The 20,102-nt window shown below is 34.4% G+C and overlaps 1 protein-coding gene across 1 annotated transcript; it reads right to left on the bottom strand.

Annotated features, from left to right (window-relative positions):
* Positions 1-5,243: 5,243 nt before the first annotated feature.
* LOC129420886 (alpha-N-acetylgalactosaminide alpha-2,6-sialyltransferase 2-like) lies at positions 5,244-15,581 on the bottom strand. Its single transcript, XM_073867119.1, has 9 exons — positions 15,321-15,581; positions 12,216-12,462; positions 11,384-11,549; positions 10,934-11,108; positions 10,375-10,513; positions 10,142-10,245; positions 8,608-8,691; positions 8,322-8,421; positions 5,244-7,378 (listed from the first exon to the last, which is right to left on the bottom strand). Exons 1-9 carry the CDS (start codon positions 15,464-15,466, stop codon positions 7,208-7,210), a joined length of 1,332 nt encoding a protein of 443 aa, XP_073723220.1. The 5' UTR covers positions 15,467-15,581; the 3' UTR covers positions 5,244-7,207.
* Between the last annotated feature and the right edge of the window lie 4,521 nt (positions 15,582-20,102).

Raw genomic sequence — 20,102 nt, 5'->3', positions numbered from 1 at the left:
TGTTATGTTGATTTAGTCTTGTCTTGTCGTGTTCGCCGCTTTTGTTGGATTTATACATTTTTTGACCTTTTTTGCATTTTTGCTCTGCCTGCTCTGTCTGCTTTCTATCTTTCACCTCTCATTAGGACATCAGCACCTCCGCTCCTCTCCGCTTCAGTGGACTATTATACCTCTCTCTGCCCTGCCGGTCTTATGCCCTGCTGTCTCTCGTGTGTGGCGTTGCTCTGTTGCACTGAGTGAGCTTCTCTCCGCCGCTCTGCTGTATCTATCGGACTTCATGCTGTGCGCTGTCCAGAGTACTGGTAATCCCTGCTGTCCAGTAGCACTGTGACGGATCGTTTGGTGTCCAGCCTTCAGCCGGCTGTATTGCCGGGTTGTCATCTCTCATCTCCCCGATTCGAATCGGAGGTTTCATCACATCGTGCTGGGCGCACGATCTCCAGTGCACGTCTGTGACTTCTATCCTCAACTCTTCTCTGCGGCAGAAAGTATTGGACAGTTTCTTTGACAATTTGTGACCGGCAGAGCGGTGGTTTGAGTCCCAGAGTGTGTTTCCAGATTTTTGCTCCCTGGCTAGCCCAGTGGTTTTTCTCTGTCTATTATTTGATCTTTATTAAACTTGAGTTATCTGCATTTGGATCCTTGCCTCTGTGTGTTAATCATCCTGTCTTGACACAAACAAGATGATGTTTATTGAAAATCTAAGGTACAGGAAAGGTTTCTGTGATGGTTGGGGTTAGGGAATGGGGCGGGTAAGGGGAATAGAATATACAGTTTGTATGGTATAAAATGCATTACGTCTATGGAATGTCCCCACAAAACATGGAAACCAGAATGTGTGTGTGTGTTTTTGCGTGTGTGCGTGCGTGTGTTTGCTTAAACTACTTCTGTTTTGATCATGTAGACTTTTATAGACTCAGAGGATAGTAAAATAAATATCTTGTAACTTCAAATCAGAGCATCTTCTATGTCTGGAATGGATGTATTCTTGAGTCTATAAGGTGACAATAATATAACTTTTGTTTGAAATGCATTACTAAAAAGAGACTAAAATACAATTTCACTGACTAAAACTAGACAAAAATAGTCATGGATAAGTCTGACTAAAATAAGACTAAAATGCCCAGACTTTTAGCCGACTAAAACTTGACGAGACTAAAAAGAGTATGAACGCGGCTAAAACTAATAAAAACTCAAATGTCAGCTTGACACAAAGACTACACTAAAACTAAAATTAAAACAGGCTGCCAAAACAACTCATATGCAAATTCAATGTTAATCAGTGGGTGTTTAAATGTGTTTAAGCAAATGAGAAACAAACAGGATATTTGGCACCTCTTGACAATTATATACACACTGTTATGCAAATATCATTCCAGAGCCTGAGGTAAAATAAGCACACCCAACTATTATTAAGAGAAATATACAAATTCATAACTGACAGCCTTAAATCTTCAGGAATTTTGTGCTTTGTGAGCAAAACTACAAACTAGTTTTTTGTGCCCCGTCATTTAATATTGAGTATCTGCCAATACCGTATCCCAGTTTGATATTTGTATTTTACTAGTGCAAAGGTGATAAAAATCGAATCCAATGTATGTTATTTACTGGCAATAGTATGTTCAAAGTTAAATGAACACTAAACATTTACAAGTCTTTGTCTTTACAGAGTAAAACTAAAAAAACAGCATCAAGCAAAACATTCTGGGAAACAAAATCTGAAGCAAAAAAACAGAAAAAGGTTGATGATGATTTCTGGTTCCCAGAATGCTTTGCATGAGGCTGTTATTGTATAGTTTTATTCTGTAAAGAGAAAAACTTGTTAATATTTGAAATTTATTTAACTTTGAACAAACTCTTGCTAGTAAATAACATAAACGTAAATCTACGGTAAATTTCCGGCAACCCAGCTGCAATAACATTGTAATTTCTACAGAATTTTTTTACAGTGAAGTCGCATTTTAAAAGCTACATTTTGTCTATATTCACTTTTTTGTATGTAATCCAGCAGCAATTTTAATTATTTTCTTTTCTTCACCAAGGTTCTTGCATTCAAGCCCTTTGAAAACATATGCCAAAAAGTTTTACAGACCAGCCACAGGAGCGGTGATGCTCCTGGCTGCTCTTCATACGTGTGATCAGGTTAGCTTTTGTCGTTGAAATGCGTCTTAAAGGGATTGTTCACCCAAAAATGAAAATAATGTGATTAATGTCCAGGCACGTGCACACATAGACACCAAAAGGAGCTTGAGCACCTGCCATTTTTATTCTTGGAGAGAAAGTGCCCTTTTTTCTGGGGTGCTTTTTATTTTTTTTAAATAAAATGATCTTTATTCATTTAACAACTGATGTCTGTCTGTTTTTTCGTGTTTTTAGTACTTATTACTTCTTTAATTTAACATGAATTCATTCAGGAATCATTTAAATAAGATTTATACTCATAAAAAGAAAAATAGCTCTATTTGTGGTAAACAAACGGTTAACAGATGAGTCCCGCCTCTAAAACTCACATCGCTAATATGATTGGCTTTACCTTTCTTAAGTCCCACCTCTCTAACCTACTTCGCTTTATGATTGGTTTGGCTTTACTCGAGTATTGTAGGCTGCATTCGCGCTTGTAAGAAGCACCAAAGCTCAGCCTGAACGAGACGCGATGTGCATGATTATGCAGGCAGGCTACCGGTAAGTGTGTGACGAAGAAAGCATTCTTATATTAACAGTTTATGCACAAAATATGGGACACGTTGTTACAAAAAATGATTCAGGGACATTGTTTTCTATGGCAATCCCATATTAATCTGAAGAGTTGCAAACTTTTATATATATGTAGTTCAAACAGACTGCTCATAAAAGAATAACGCACAAACAATAAAATAATTGCTAACTGCAGTAGTAAGCTTTTTTAGTTTGCGTTTTTTTGTAATGGCTGTTAAATAAGTATAATGTGTTATACTTGAGTGCTGGAGCAGATTGGAAGAAATCTGATGGTTCAGTATTTTACTAACCCAGTCAGAATTTTCACTGACATAAAAAAAGTAAAATATTAAATACAAATAAAATAGGCCTAATCTATATTTGTTGTTTCTGACATGTGTAACCCTAATAAGTATGAAACATTAAAGGTGCCATAGGAGGTGTTGCCATAATATGTTAAATTGTTCTTTGATAATTACATATAAGGTATGTAGCTTTATTAAGTGCAAAAATGATCCAGAAACGTTTTTACATGTCCATTTACAACCCTAGAATTTGTCATTTGAATGAAATGGTCTATTTTTGCCTTATTTAAAAGGGTCATGAATTATAATGCTGAGCTCTGCTCTGAGGCTCATGCCAGAAGCTCACATTAGTAAACAGACCTTATATTTTGAGCCCTTATCGGACGAAAATACAGATTTTGAGGAACAACTAATTGTTAACTAATAGAACTTCAGCTAAACGCTAGCATATAGCATTTATTGGCATGTAGCACTAACTCAGCAGTCACAACTTTGTTTTTAGCATTTTAACAAATTTGTAAATTAATGTGTAATTTAATGATGGGGCGTACACCTCGACTTACATCAAGAGTCTTTCCCCCTGAAATTTAGAAATCTAAATTGGTGAATTTAGAAGAAATCTACAGATGCAAACAGATGGAGGAGACACTCTAAAAAATGTAGTAAATCTGAGTAATTGCATCTGGTACATTAATAAATAAAACTGAGTAGAAATAATGAACATGAAACATTAAAAATAATTATTAAGTTGCTGTATTTTGTCAATCATTTTTGCAGTGATTTTTTTAGTAAAGTTAACAAAATAATATTTTTGTTGATTTTAAAGTGTTATGTATTCTGATAACACCAAAATAATTAAAATGATGTAGTGTCTTGTGCAAAAATAAATGATTAGTAAAACAAGCCCCTTTGCTTGATGCGGTTATTTAGGTTATTCTAAATATATACTTGAAACTAGTAGCATAAAAATTGTTTTCAAACATACACATTGTGCAATGGTTTCCTTTGCTGCTCTATAATACTAAGGAGACCATGGTTTCTGTGTGACTGATTATTTTGTAGACATCTTTTGAAAATGAAACAATTTTTAAATTATTTTTTTAAAAGGTCAGAGTTGCTATAATATATATATATATATATATATATATATATATATATATTGTTAAAAAAGAAAAAAAAACATAATTATGAGAAGTGCCCTTTATTTCACTTGAGCCCCTGCCCCTCAAAATGTCTGTGCAGGTCCCTGATACTAAATCCAATACGCAGGTCCAACATTTCATTAATCATTGGCCACTGCGGCTAAGCGTTTCAACGCATGATGGCAGTGTAGGACAGGAGCAGTGGTGACATCGCACCAAACTGTAGATAATTCACGGAGCTGTAGGTTTTTGACTTTTTGAATAAAAATACTAAAATATATTCGTAGATATTTAGGAAACAAGTCAAGTTCACGTTTCTGTTTCTCTGAAAAACTATACTGTATCCAGTTTGTTTTGGTCTGTGTGATCCTTCCCTTACGAAAATTAACCATGGTTTTATTGTGGTAAAAGTGTATAACCATGTTTTTTTGGGTGTATTGATTACTATCAGCAAAACCATGGTTTTACTACACTAACCATGGTTTAACTATGGTTTTTGAAAACCATTGTTGTCAAAACTATGGTTATTTTGTGGTTAAAGCAGTGGCGGATGCAGAACGTGACATATGGGTGGGCATGGATTAAGTCGGAGTGGGCCTGAATCTATGGGTGTCACTTTTGAATAAGAAACTATAACACGTCTATAAAATTCGTCAAAACTTCAGGAATCACACGCGTATTGGTGAGACCACTAATTTAAACAGCATACACACACACCCTGCACATCACATTTTTGACATTATTGATACTTTAAATCGTAATGCAATGTGACATTAATTAAGCATTTTTGGTAAAAAAAAGTTATTGGGCTGTCCTAGCCTACAAAAAAACCTGCACACAGTGCCAAGAAATATAAATGAACTCAAAAAATATTTTTTTTAAATAGCCTATTAAAGTGTTTATTACAAATAAATTAGGCGACTAAATGCTTAAAATGAAGCTTCTAACATCATATTCTCTTCATGCAAATCACTAAAAATATATTTTCGTTCTCACATATTTAAGTTAACTTACTAAATAAAGAAATAATTTTTTTAACAAATTAAGCTAAAACAAATATAATAAGACAACATGACAACCTTCAAAGGTGGTTTTTGCTATTCAGCATTTCTTTTATTAACAACATTAACTCATTTTTTACATAATGGATTTCTTTAATAAACATAAATAATGCCAGTGCTATTGCTTTAAACAGAGTATAAATATTGCTACTTAAAAAAAATTGGACTTCTTTTCCCCCACTAAAGTGCAGTATGTTTCTTTTATTGTCCAAGACATTTGAGCCAGCTCAACAAAGGTTTTCTGTCGGTGCTTAAGTATAGTGCACACCAGAACATTAAATCATTTTAATTGAACAACAGACATGCAACTCATTGCCTTTATGCGGTTAATTAATAAACAATCGGTATCGGCCTTTCTCGTGCTATTGCCGATATGCCGATAGTTTCAAATTCATCAAAAATCGGCCGATAAATATCACTAATTGGGAGTTTTATATCAATATATTTTATATATTCTTTGTATGAAAGTTGTGTTCAAGTTTAATACAAGTGTTAACTAAATAATTTTTTTAATACAGAGATATGTTAAAAGTGCATTTTAAAATAGCACAGTAAAGAACACTTAGATAATCTTAAGAACATCTTAAGATGTACTAAATATGAATTTCTAGTATAGTGTGCAAGGCCTTGTCCTAGCCCTAGGAAATCATCCCAAAATGTTTAAGAAAGTCTTCGACTGAAAAAGCCACAGCAGATTAAGAAAAAACTCAAATTTTATAATCAACAATACAGCTTTAAATATACCACACTGTCATGTACAGTATCTTCTTTCATTGTCTGATCATTTGTGATTTTGTATCTGTTACCAAAAATGATTTACTCCTTCATAAAAGTAAAAAAGTTAAATCCCTGAACCTGTTTAAAGCAACCAGAAGTAATAGTTTAAAAATGATTTGGTAATAAAGTGTTGAAGTCAGTTACAGTCACAAAAATAGTATACATTGTATAAAAATATTTAGTTGCCTTACATAAGTACAATCAAACTGACCTTTAAAGTCATTACAACTTACTGTTTCAAATTTTGACCAGGTGCTGTAACTCAGTAACATAAGTTGACATTTCTTAACCTATTTTAAAGAATTAAAGTAAAAAGCAAAATTTTTTTTTATTTTAAGTTATATTAACACATGTTTATACGTTATTTTAACATCTGAAACATACGTTTTATAATTTTAACATACGTTATATTAACTCTTTACTAGCCAAAAAATTTAAGTTGAAATGGCTTTCACATTTTTTAAAATGTAATTATACTTAAAAATTTAAGGGTGCAATTTTTTACAGTGTAACCACACAGAGCAGAACTACGGAGCCCCTAAGGGGAGATGGAGCAAAAATTAAATAAAGTTTAGTTTCGGTTGCGCACGTGAAACTATTGCGTGGGCATGTGAAACTTAATTCTGCACATGAAGGTTTCGCATGAGCACATAAACTTCAGATTTTTTTACTCCAATGTCACTTTAGAGGCTCGGTATAGAACAGATCAAAACAATTCACATTTCAAATTAAATAGCTTCTGTATTAAATATAATATATCGCACTTTAAAGCTTTAATAGTCCTCCTTAAAACAGAAAACCATACATGTAGATCTACCCACGACGCAACAAGGACATAATGGGAAAATGTTTACATTCATATACCATGAAAAATCATTTTAAAATAACCTCTTTGGTTAATTCTGTCTTTCACAGATCATTTACTGAGTTAAGGCACGTAAACGCATTACATTTATGTAGACCAGATAGACTTCATTCTGCCCCACCTCCATCTGCAATGATTCACCATTTGTGGACAAGCAGATGTTTGAGTGGGTTAGTTATTCCAATATCTAACCTTGTTTCCAGCTCCTCTTTCTATGATGCACTAGTCATAGTGATAACTAAACAAGGTCTGATCTTCACCTTTTGAAGCAGAAATCCCAAATAAAGGTTTGAAAAGAAGAACAAGTTTATCCTGTGGCCAAATGCCACCCTTAGGTAAATAAACACCTTGTACAGAGCGTTCTCAGTTACGCGTGAAGAGATTTATCAGTCCGGCCTCATGCAATTGCTTCCACAACCTCATCTCCATACGCATGTCATGATTGGCGTAAAAACGCACAGGCTTTATCGTTCTGTCATAGTAGTGGTCCGAGAATGAAGTCCAGTTTGGAGTCATATACCCGTATGCGTCAACCTGGCAATAACAGAAAATAATTACAAACTTGAAAGATAACACGGTAACACTTTAGTATAGGGACCAATTCTCACTTTTAAAGGTGCAGTGTAAATTTTAGTACATAGTGGTGAGGTTGCAAATTGCAACAAACGTTTCAGTCCACCGTTCACCGAAACACATAGAGAAGCTACGCTAGCCGCCACTGGACAACCATGTCATTGTTGGAGACAACTTAGTAAAAAAAGTTTGTCCGTTAAGGGCTTTTGTAGAAACAAAATGGCGACTTCCATGTAAGGGGACCCTCTGTGTATGTAGATAAAAACGTCTCATTCTAAGGTAATAAAAACATAACACTTCATTATGAAAGGTCTTTATACACCACTGATAATATAGTTATGTATTTTATATTGCATTTCTGTCAAGAGATCCTTATAAAAGTTACACACTACACCTTTAACTAGTTTCTTATTAGTTTATATATTGGCGGTTTATTATTGATTATAAAGGACATATTAATGCCTTGTTCAGCATGACCATATTGTTCATTCCTTATCCCAATCCAATTCCTAAACATAACAGCTACAACAACTACCTTATTCGCTATAAATAAGCAGTAGGTTGAGAGTTAACTGAGGCAAAAGTTATAGTTAATAATCAATAAGTGTTACCCATTTTAAAGTGTTACCGATAACACTATTGTAAACCGAGTTTATGGTCATTGTGGTATGTTAATTGAGAGTTACATGACTCCAACACAGCCAGTCAGGTGAGTCTTTAGTATGTACTTAATTCCCTGATTAACATATTTCAAAAAATGGTAACTCATCACTTTGTGTTTGCGTATAGCTTAGGGGTTAACCAGTTAACAGAGAGTAAAGAAAAACAATAGGTTGGTGGGTGTTGGCGTGCATTTGTGTCATGTGTCACATTCTTGAGAAGCATTTTAACGACAAAAATGAACCTGATCACACGTATGAAGAGCAGCCAGGAGCATCACCGCCCCTGTTGTTGGTCTGTAATACCTTCTTGCACCTGTTTTCAAAAGGTTTGAATACAAGAACCTGAAGAAAAGAAAATAATTAATCTAGCTGCTGTATTGCATACAAAAAAGTGAATAGACAGAATGTAGCTTTTAAATGCGTCTCCATCTTAATGACCAGAATAATATACATTAATCTTTTAGTGTACATTATCCAGACCATGCACTGACCATTAAAACTCAATACATACTGATACAACATGCTCACCTGTTTCTAAGATAACGGACAAAATCCGGGTGGTACATTTTGAAGTTTTTCACCGTCACATTTTCACCAAAGTATTTAGGTGGTCTGAAAAAGATTAAATTAATATTTAAAACAAACATTATAATCTGCAACACAACCAACACATTAAAGAAGCGACTATTAACTCATTCCCCTGCCAGCCATTTTTTGAAAATTTGCCCGGCAACATTCTTTGTAAGTTTCACAAAATGCCTTCCAGGAAAATGTTCTTCTAAAAATATATAAACATACAAATATATCAATTAAAGAACAGGGCCTGGTTGCATAAAGCACCCTAAGTGTAATTTTCCCTTAAGTTCACCCTTATGTTTCCCTTTTAAGGGTGTTGCAGAAAAAAACCTTAAAGGAACAGTATGTAAGAAATGTATATCAATTAATCATAAAATGACCCTGATATGTCACTAGACTTTAAGAATAATTTTCATTTCAAATACTTATATCACTCACAACAGTGGTCTGGCCAGGATATTGTCATTTAAAAATTGGAGTTGCAGCCCTCAACTCATGTTTATGTTGTCATGTTGTGTATTGGTCACCAGTTGTGTGATTGCAGTACCAGTTTTGGCCACAATCCTACATACTGTTCCTTTAAGTTTTTTCTGTCACGTCTCCATGGCATTTTCATTGTATTTTATAACAACAAACCTGGGTTGCTGTCATGAAACACTTAACGATTACCTTTACATAAGAGAACCGTTTAAGGGATTATATGCAAAACTCTTTAATTATGATCTTACAGTAGTTAAGGGGAATTTACCCCTTAAGTGTCATACTTAAGGGAAAAACTTATGGTGCTTTATGCCAGTGGTTCTCAAACTTTTTCAGCATGCGGCCCCCCCTTATGTACGCCACATTCCTTTCGCACCCCCCAAAGAAAATTTATGACAAAACCATTTCTAAAACTAAAAAAATTTAATTAAACAAAGCATATTAAATTATACAAAGTAGTGCTGTTGGTTAGCCTTATTTTTTAAGTTTAATTACACAGAATTCATGATAAATGAATGTATTTTATAAAATGTCTTAAAACTGGGGCCCCCCTGGCACCATCTTGCGGCCCCCCTAGGGGACCCGGCCCCCAGTGAGAACCACTGCTTTATGCAACCGGGCCCAGACCCTCTGCTTTCAAACAAACAATAAACAAACAAAACGGGCAAAAACGTTTTATCCGATCTATATTTTTGTCTCTGCTTATAAACACTTAAATATGGGTATTTTTCTTTAAAAATATTTTTTTTAGCAAAAATCTGAAATAATTGCATTTTTGTAAAGGAATTTTGTTAGAGATCGATTATCAAAACATACACAGAGTTTAATATTAGTAAATAATGTTTTGGCTTAAGTTTTTTCATAAATTGGGTGGGGAAAGAGTTAAAGAAGGACAAAACAGATAAAGTAATGAGAGTTGGACTTGACCTGTTTGGAGGACACTAAAACTGTACAGTATAAGGACATATAGAGTATCTATATAAAGAAAAAAATCCTTAATTTTTACGTTGTGCTGCGCTCAGGGCCTTCTTCAATGACTGTATGTGTGGCAGCCGCTCTCATAAGAATGTAGTCTCGGTCGTGATCTGGCAAAAAAATGTATCTGGTCTCCTGTACAGAGGAAAATAAAGAGTTGGTGAGAGCAAATTATTAATAATCAATATATAAATATATTTCTGTTGGAGAACTCCAGAATTAATGTCAAACTAAAAGGTGGTCTAGCTGGACACCACTGTTTACATTGGATACTGGTGGTCCCTTGAAGCCCAATCCACCATAACCACGTAAGGAGTTTCGCATGGTGTTTGTTGAGAATGTATAAAAAGATGTTCGAGATCCTACATCCTCCTCAAACCCCTTTAAAATCGCACCATTCACCCTAAAGATGGAAGAGAGACGCATTAGGGCTTTACATTAATGGACAAGATTTTAACAAACTATGAAATCTGTCTCATTTTAGTTAAAGAAGAAAACAGATGATGATGATACAATTATAGGATATATGTTACCCTATAATTACTTTAATTGGTAAACGCCAAAATATTTTACGTTTTTCAACATAATTTCCTCACTTTAAGTAAAAATGTTAAGTTCAGTTGTATAGATATTTTAGGTTTTACCAATTGAGGGATTTTTTTTTGTGAAAGTTCACTTTTTACAGTGTATGACTTATGAGTTATATTATCATTTTTAAATGATTTAATAAAAAAATTGACATTTTCATGTAAGAGGGGTTGTGCAAACGTATTGTACAATAAACTTTTGTTATGTCTCAAAAAAAGGTTATAGTCTCCCTTACCTGAACACATAATCGTGCTCATCAATCTCTTTGCCTTTTTTTGATCCATTCAGTATTCCTCCGTTTCCCACCACGGCACAGCGGATGCACTGCGATCTGCTTTTCCTTTGCTCCCAGTCGTCAAACATTAACCGATTTGCGGATGTGTTTAAAATTCCCAGTGAGCTATTCAACACTGTGAAGACACAAAAATAAACTTAAACCCTAATAATTATATTTTAAAATTACAGTGCTCAAATATAACACAAATAATAATAATACTTTCATTTATTAATTTTTATTATTATTAGTAACTGATTTTCACTAACTGAGCTTTCTATCTGAAGTACGAGGTCTACAAAAAGCTTTTGTATTAAAGTTGTATTATGTAAATTAGCAATATAAAAACAATAAAACCAAACTCTTGCTTTAGAAATCTGACTTTAATTGTTAAATTATGACAACACAAACCATCGACAGAAACACCTCCCCAGCCATGAGCTCCACTATAACGTTTCAATCGCTGGTACTCTTCTGGAGTAAAATGCTTTGCCCACTGCAGGACTGGAATTGTTTGTAGAAACGTCTCAGAGAAGTTGGTCTGAAGTACACGCTTTCTGATATTGTTTGGACAGTCCTGAAAAAAATAACAATAAAGAAACCCATTAAAAATGTTCCCATTTATTGAGTTTGAGCAGCACTTGTAGTGAACAGCGTACAACAAACATTCCAGACCCCTCCCCAATTGCTACATTTGGAGTGGATTTTGGTTGGTTGACATAAACAAGTGTCCAGTCAATCAGATAAGTCTGCTCGGACATCTCTTTTATGGCTGACCTCCGTGCCAAAGCAGAAAAGAAGAGGGCTTTTGATTGGCTCACACTATTTCTGCTTATCATCCTTTCTTTTGACGACCCCCCTCACCATCTCATGAAGGCAGGATGGTCTTAAACGTTCCTTAAGGAAAAACATATTTCAAAGTATTGGCTTACCAAAGAACCTTTTCAGATTTAGCTTTCACCTTTTCTATTTCAATCAGAAGTGTAGTTTCTGTGAAACTCTTGTCTTTTATCTGATAGTCCCGTCTCAAATTCATGCTATTGTTTGAGCTAATGTCATGTTGTGTTAAGGTCAAATATGATTTACTTGGAAGTTCTCCAATTACATTTATTGTACTGGCACTTTCTTGGCTGGAAAGAGCCTGTATGCATTTTGAAATCTAAATGAAAAGTTTTAAATGCAAGCTTGTGCATTTCACTATAAACCCTTTATAACACTACAGTAGACACTAACTGACACTTACTGTTTGTGAAGGAACATCATCCACAGCATACTGGTCACCAAAATATTCTGCAATAGTGGGTTTTACTGGGATGAATATTTCTGTCCCATCTTCTGGCACTGTCCTGGAAGCGATTGTGTTTAGATTTGTAATGTGAGGTTGTGTGTATTTTGTGGTTGACGGATCTGGAAGATCTGATTGTTTAACTGAAATCTTCAGTTCATTTTCAGAAGATTGTTGATAGTTCAAACTATTGTTTTCATTGTACCTGTAAACAGGAAAGACAGAACAGTAAGCAAACTGTATGATTTATTAAACATTAAAAAATCATGTCATTTGCTTTTTAAAAATATACTTTATTCCACCTCAATATGCAGAACAAACCTTTTGCGTTGAGTTTTGATTTCCACAAGTGTAATTTTTTGTATCAAAACATTCCTCTATTTGTTTAAGCATGTTAAACTAACATGGTAACATTGGTTTGAAGTCGTGGCAACAAATGAATTTTTGTAGGGTTAGGATTTTATTGTTCTTCTAGTAAAATTACACTCTTCCCCTTTAAAGAAATGAACTCAAAAAGATGTGAATTAAAAACATGACAAGCATTGAAATTTGTGATTCAATTGCCTTTGTTTGCCCAGTACAAAATAACTTGGTAACACTTTATTTTACGACCCGCAAAGTACCGCGTAACTAAACCGAATTTACAGCGTATCTATTTGTAACAACAGGGTACCTCTACAGTACGTACTTGTTGTAGGTATTAGGGAATAATATTTTAAGTTTGGGGTAATTAGGGGGTTAGAATATGAAGAATTATAAATTATTTATAATGTAAGTATTTTATAACAACATGGTACCTATTGTAATATTACGTGGTATGTATGACTTAGTCAAGTCTATAGGGAAATTATGTTTTATTTTTTTATTTTATTTTATTGTGAATTTTTCATATTGACTACTGTATTTTGTATACAGTCGATGTCTACGAGCCACATCGGCAAATAAATATAACAGCACATCACTTTTATTTTAGTAGCCTATATTACTTGCTTTTAATAACAAAAGTCCAGCTGATTTAATGTGGTTATCTTTTTTTTAAGGTAAGTACAATAAAAGTAGCAACTTATTACCTATTTACCAGGAAACTCCTATATTTGCAGACATATTTGAAGTGGTGCTTTGCAATTTATTTACTTTTATTTCAAATGACACAATAATGACCACAAAGCAGCACACTATTTGTTTATTTTTAATAGGTGTTGAATAAAACTTTGCAACATCTGTATTTTAGCCAAATATCATTTATGCAAATGGCAAACCAGAATGAAACAACAGCAGATATCAGCTCCCGCTAAAGCAAAAGAAAAGACAACTACATGCGTAGGCTACTGCGCAGGTGTAGAGCGCACGGCCGTCTGCAGGAGGTTTGCTGGAACGCGATCCTGAGGTGAAATTTCTTTAAGAGAATTAAAAACTTTCTACACTGTGGAGTACGGCTGCGAGTGATGTCAGCAGGATCCGCATGCTGGATAAGGTGACTGGTTTTGTTAATACATGACTCACGCATTTCAAACAATGTTGTTTCAAGAAAGTTGCCAGCTAACGGTAGCAGCAGGTTAGCTAGCACATAAGTTAGCCTAAAGTTATTAAACAAATTTACAAAGAGCGAACAAAATTTTTAAAACAATTTTACGTTTTTTATGGAAAAGGTAGGTACTATAGAGGGTATGCATTGACGTCACTTTTCCACGTGACCACACTGGAGCACGCCCTTGTTGAGTGGCAAAACGTTCAATAAAATGGCTGGTTTTCATAGCGGCTGCTGCGAAAGTGCCAGTAAAACTGACTATATCAGATTAAATTAAATTTAGTTGGACTTGATAGCAGAGGTGGACAATACTTAGTTACATTAGTTACATTTTCCAAGCATCTGTGCTTTATTAGGTTGTTTGTATTGGAAAAAGCACTACTTCACTACATTCTAAAGCTAATTGCATATTAAAATTTATTTAATACCTAATTACATTAAAATGGTGTACTTTTACTTGAGTAAAAGTATGTTAATGTACTTAAATATTAAATGTAAAACAAAAACTTTTATTTATAAAATGTAATAGAGTAAAAATTATGATAATATGCTTTGCAATGTATGTTTTCCAAAGAAAAACACGGTTAAAATACAAATACTTGAAAAAACATGTTTAAGGAGAAAGTAAAACCTCTGCTTGATAGTGACCCTAGCAACTTGTCAACCCAACTGTAGTCTGTGAACGTTGGCTTGAACGATCTATTTACTTCTCCTTTCTGTGTTTTTTGGCAGTCTGTAAAACGATAGCTCCGAATTCTTGTTAATCTGTTAGTACAGTCTATCGCACAACAGCTTTTTCCCATTTTAACGCGTTTCACCGTGTTTTCGCAGATGTCACGCTGTACTCAAATGCCGCCGCTCTGTATTTTGCCACTCACTGGGCGTAACCACAGTCCCTCTCGCTGACGGTTTTGACTTGTAATAAGTTCATATATCTTATAAAAGAAGTTGAAATTGTTTAACTTAATTTGTTAAGTTCAAGTAAAGTAAAAATATATGTTGTTCATAATTTTTAACAACAAACAATGGTACAGTTTTGTCAGCCTATGTGGGCTGTCATCGCTAAGCTTTGCTTTTCCTCAAAGTTTCTTTCTCCTGTTAGGCAGGTTTTTTGCCATTTCACCCTTGGATTGCCCACTGGGGTTTAAAAGACATTGTGAAGCTGTTGTGAGAATCAATAGTTATAGAACAGTTTTTTTACTAAAGTGAATAATTCAAATCAAAGTAAATGAACATAAAAAATCAAAATAAGCGTCCTAGTCTGACGCTTGTCTCCATGGTTACTGCATGTTGAAATGATTAGCGGGGGAACTGTATCTGTGATCTCTTCTCTTGAGAGACAACATGTAGATTGTTTACTTCCTTATTGACAAATTACCAAATAACGCATATTGCAATTGGAGCAATTTAAGCAAATTTAAATTAATCTCAAACTATTAAGATGGCTATCAGCTTTCCATTGTTGTTCATAAATGTGTTAAAAAGCAAACATTTATTGCATACTGCACGTAAAAGTATTATGAGTAAAGCTCTACCTGTAGTGTTTTATGTTGAAGCTGGTTGGTTTTTCCCATGGCATTTGAATCTGCAGTTCCATGCACACTACAAATAATGCAAACAATCCGATTCCCACCAAAGCTATGAAACATAGCAGCAGTCTCCGGGGAAGCTGGATCATCATTGTAACTCTTTCCTTGATCCCAAATTGCTGTACACCTGCTTACCTTGTAAGGAGGGTTTGGGGGGTTTGATGAACACTTTCTGATGAAATTGTCAAGTGCTTCTCAAGATCAAATCTTTTGATTTAAGATTTTTACACTGCACTGAAAAAAATAAGTAAAATTTAAAGGTTTTCTTTTGCAAGTTTTTGCATTCAGGTTTTCAAGTAAATTTAACACAATTAACTCATTCACCGCCATTGACGAGTTATCTTGTCATTTATGAGTTCATATTTAACTAATAAATATGCCTTTTTTGGACGAATTTCAAAGTCAAAGTGTAATACCGCTTTTATCCACCAGATGGCGCCAAACCGAATTTATCAAAGACGGAAGTTAAAAAGATTTAATGATTTATTTTAACTGCCTTTATGTTTGATAGTCATTCTGAGTCTGATGTCTAACATAAATTCCTTTACAAAAACGCAATTTTTTAAGCTTTTTGCTCAAAATGTTGTATTTTTGAAGATAAATATCCATATTTCAGTGGTTAAATTAAGTAGAAAAGTAAATATATAATGAAAAGTTTTTTCCCCATTTTGTTTGTTTGTTTGTTTGTTTATTGTTTGTTTGAAAGCAGAGGGTGTGTTCTTTAATTTGATATAATTTGTATGTTTATATATTTATAGAAAATAATTTTTCCTGCAAGGAATTTTGTGCTCCGCTTAATCTCCGCTTAAGCTCCTTATCCGTTTATATGTGTGTATATACATGTATATCTCCCAAGGGTTTTTCCCTCCTAGGACTTTTATTTTTATTTCCTCGGCTAAACAACCTGGGGTTTTTGTTTTTTTTTCTCCTAGGGGTTTTTTTACCCCGGGGAAGTAGCCTGCTTTGGCTTAACTTAGCTTCTTCTTCTAGACGTTACATTAGTAATATGCTCGCTCATAATGTCGCGTCATAGCCGCAGCAAATTTGACTGCTTATGCTATTGTGTATTATGTTATGCTTTCTGTCGTTTTTCTGTGCTTTTACTGCTTCTATTAATGTAAAGCTGCTTTGAAACAATTGAGTATTGTGAAAAGCGCTATATAAATAAAATTGAATTGAATTGAATTTAAAATTTTGTTAAAATCAGAAAAATGCAGGTGGGCAACTTTTCTCAAAAAGGCTGGCGGTGAATGAGTTAAGTAAAATTTACTAAGAAAAGCTGAGTAAAATTAACAAAAAAAAAACAATAAGTAGCATTTACGTAAGTTTACGAAGTAAAGTTATATTACACTGGAAAAATATGAGATGTTTACTTAAAAATTGCATATATAATTTTGTCACCAAAACATTTTTAACTATACTTTTAAAGGGTTACTTCTTTACTGGAATCTTTCTGATTTAAACATGTAACATTTCTTATTTTCTTTATTTGTTACTATATGTCACATCATGTTGAGCAAGTAAGAAGAGACTCAGTATGTCTCAGTACTGGCATAAGCACATACTGCTCATTAAAACATCATGGTTTTTATCGTTTCACCTGTCTATACACAAGCACCACTCTTTTGAATGATGGTAACCACAAAACAGAAACAGAAACTCTTCTAAATCTCAAAAATAATTTAAAATTAAACACTAACAAGTCTTTTTTTGTTAAAAACACATAAAATAGCGTTTAATTTCACATTTTACTCTCCAAATGCAGTCCTATGCAAAGCATGCTGGGAAGTACAAGTCCACTGCCTAGTTAGTTATATTTACTTAACTAATTAAAGTTAATTTCCTTCTTACACCCGTTTAGGTTTAAGTGAATTCTACTTGATAAAATTAAGTTCAATTTACTCAATAATGTGTTAATTTAGAATTACTTAGAATTTACAAATTACAAGTTAAGTTTACTAAGGCACATAATAATTTTTTTTACAGTGTGGGAATCTCTTGCACCACAGAAGTTCTCTAAAATAGAAAAATAAGATTGTAAGTGCACATATAATCCCGCTTTAATTAAAAAGGTTGGAAAAACCAGAACGAGCGGATTAACTTCTGGTTTGTGATGTTAATAAGTAGTGTCAAGGCAACATCAGGATTGGAAGAAAAATGAAGAAGCGAAAGACAGAAGGAAATATGGGAAAGAAGTGCAAGGCACTAAATATACAGTATTGTTCAAAATAATAGCAGTACAATGTGACTAACCAGAATAATCAAGGTTTTTAGTATATTTTTTATTGCTACGTGGCAAACAAGTTACCAGTAGGTTCAGTAGATTCTCAGAAAACAAACAAGACCCAGCATTCATGATATGCACGCTCTTAAGGCTGTGCAATTGGGCAATTAGTTGAAAGGGGTGTGTTCAAAAAAATAGCAGTGTCTACCTTTGACTGTACAAACTCAAAACTATTTTGTACAGACATTTTTTTTCTGGGATTTAGCAATCCTGTGAATCACTAAACTAATATTTAGTTGTATGACCACAGTTTTTTAAAACTGCTTGACATCTGTGTGGCATGGAGTTAACCAACTTGTGGCACCTCTCAGCTGTTATTCCACTCCATGATTCTTTAACAACATTCCACAATTCATTCACATTTCTTGGTTTTGCTTCAGAAACAGCATTTTTGATATCACCCCACAAGTTCTCAATTGGATTAAGGTCTGGAGATTGGGCTGGCCACTACATAACATTAACTTTGTTGGTTTGGAACCAAGACTTTGGACGTTTACTAGTGTGTTTTGGGTCATTGTCTTGTTGAAACAACCATTTCAAGGGCATGTCCTCTTCAGCATAGGGCAACATGACCTCTTCAAGTATTTTAACATATGCAAACTGATCCATGATCCCTGGTATGCGATAAATAGGCCCAACACCATAGTAGGAGAAACATGCCCATATCATGATGCTTGCACCTCCATGCTTCACTGTCTTCACTGTGTACTGTGGCTTGAATTCAGAGTTTGGGGGTCGTCTCACAAACTGCCTGTGGCCCTTGGACCCAAAAAGAACAATTTTACTCTCATCAGTCCACAAAATGTTCCTCCATTTCTCTTTAGGCCAGTTGATGTGTTCTTTGGCAAATTGTAACCTCTTCTGCACATGCCTTTTTTTAACAGAGGGACTTTGCGGGGGATTCTTGAAAATAGATTAGCTTCACACAGACGTCTTCTAACTGTCACAGTACTTACAGGTAACTCCAGACTGTCTTTGATCATCCTGGAGGTGATCATTGGCTGAGCCTTTGCCATTCTGGTTATTCTTCTATCCATTTTGATGGTTGTCTTCCGTTTTCTTCCACGTCTCTCTGGTTTTGCTCTCCATTTTAAGGCATTGGAGATCATTTTAGCTGAACAGCCTATCATTTTTTGCACCTCTTTATAGGTTTTCCCCTCTCCAATCAACTTTTTAATCAAAGTACGCTGTTCTTCTGAACAATGTCTTGAACGACCCATTTTCCTCAGCTTTCAAATGCATGTTCAACAAGTGTTGGCTTCATCCTTAAATAGGGGCCACCTGATTCACACCTGTTTCTTCACAAAATTGATGACCTCAGTGATTGAATGCCACACTGCTATTTTTTTTAACACACCCCTTTCAACTAATTCAACTGATTGCCCAATTGCAAAGCCTTAAGAGCGTGCATATCATGAATGCTGGGTCTCATTTGTTTTCTGGGAATCTGCTGAGCCTACTGGTGGCTTGTTTGCCACGTAGCAATGAGGAAGATACTAGAAGCCTTGATTATTCTGGTTGGTCACATTGTACTGCTATTATTTTGAACAATACTGTATAGTTAAGGAGAGGTGCATGAGTAAAGGTCGTTGTTAGGATCTCTCCCAATTGGCAGATCTAGGAAACAAACTCCCTCAAGGAATATTTCTTAAAGGCTTACAAAGTCACATGTACTTGTTCAACATAAATATCTATTATAAATACAAATTCTTTTGAATTAAATGCACATTGAACTGTTATATAAAAACAATTGTATTAAATGAGTGTCTGCACTGAAAAATTATTCACCATTGAAACTTTCTTCGCTGAAATGAACTTTGCACTTTTTTATATTATTTCCTCCCTAAAACAACTTGCTCTGTTGGTTTTCTCTTTTTTTTTTAAGTTGCTTTCAATTAAACCCTAAATGTTAGTCTTTATTCACACCCAAAACTATCTAAAATCTATTCTTTTTGTACAAATGTGGAATGACAAGAATTATTTTGCTTTCTGGAGCTCAGAGTAGACCACAAGTAATGTCTGAAGATGACTACACTGTAAGTTCATCTTTAAAGGAAGCTTTTGCAAACTGCATACAAACTTTTAAATAAAAAAAAAATCCAGGTGATAAAGTTTTACCTAGTTATAAATACCCATGTTTTCCATAATAAAGACAGTGATACAAAAACTTAGTAACTGTAACCATGAGTAATGTTCAAGAACAGCTTCCTCTTTACACTCACAAAGAACTACAAAAATACACAAAAGACATTTAAATACAAATAAAAAATGTCTCATACCTTAAGGAAAACTTCTGTCAAGCAATGAAAGTTGGACTGAGTTCAGCTCAGTTTAACAACTCAGCTAACAGGTACAGTCACACATAGAGGTGCTTGAGAGGCGCCCTTATTGTGAGATGAACAACAGCTGCTAGGAAGTCATTCACCCTCCCCCTATAAAAAAAA

Source organism: Misgurnus anguillicaudatus, chromosome 4 (assembly GCF_027580225.2).
Source record: "Misgurnus anguillicaudatus chromosome 4, ASM2758022v2, whole genome shotgun sequence".
NCBI classification, from domain to species: Eukaryota; Metazoa; Chordata; class Actinopteri; order Cypriniformes; family Cobitidae; genus Misgurnus; species Misgurnus anguillicaudatus.
The sequence above is the reverse complement of the archived record's forward strand: the minus strand, read 5'-3'. Positions and strand labels throughout refer to the sequence as shown.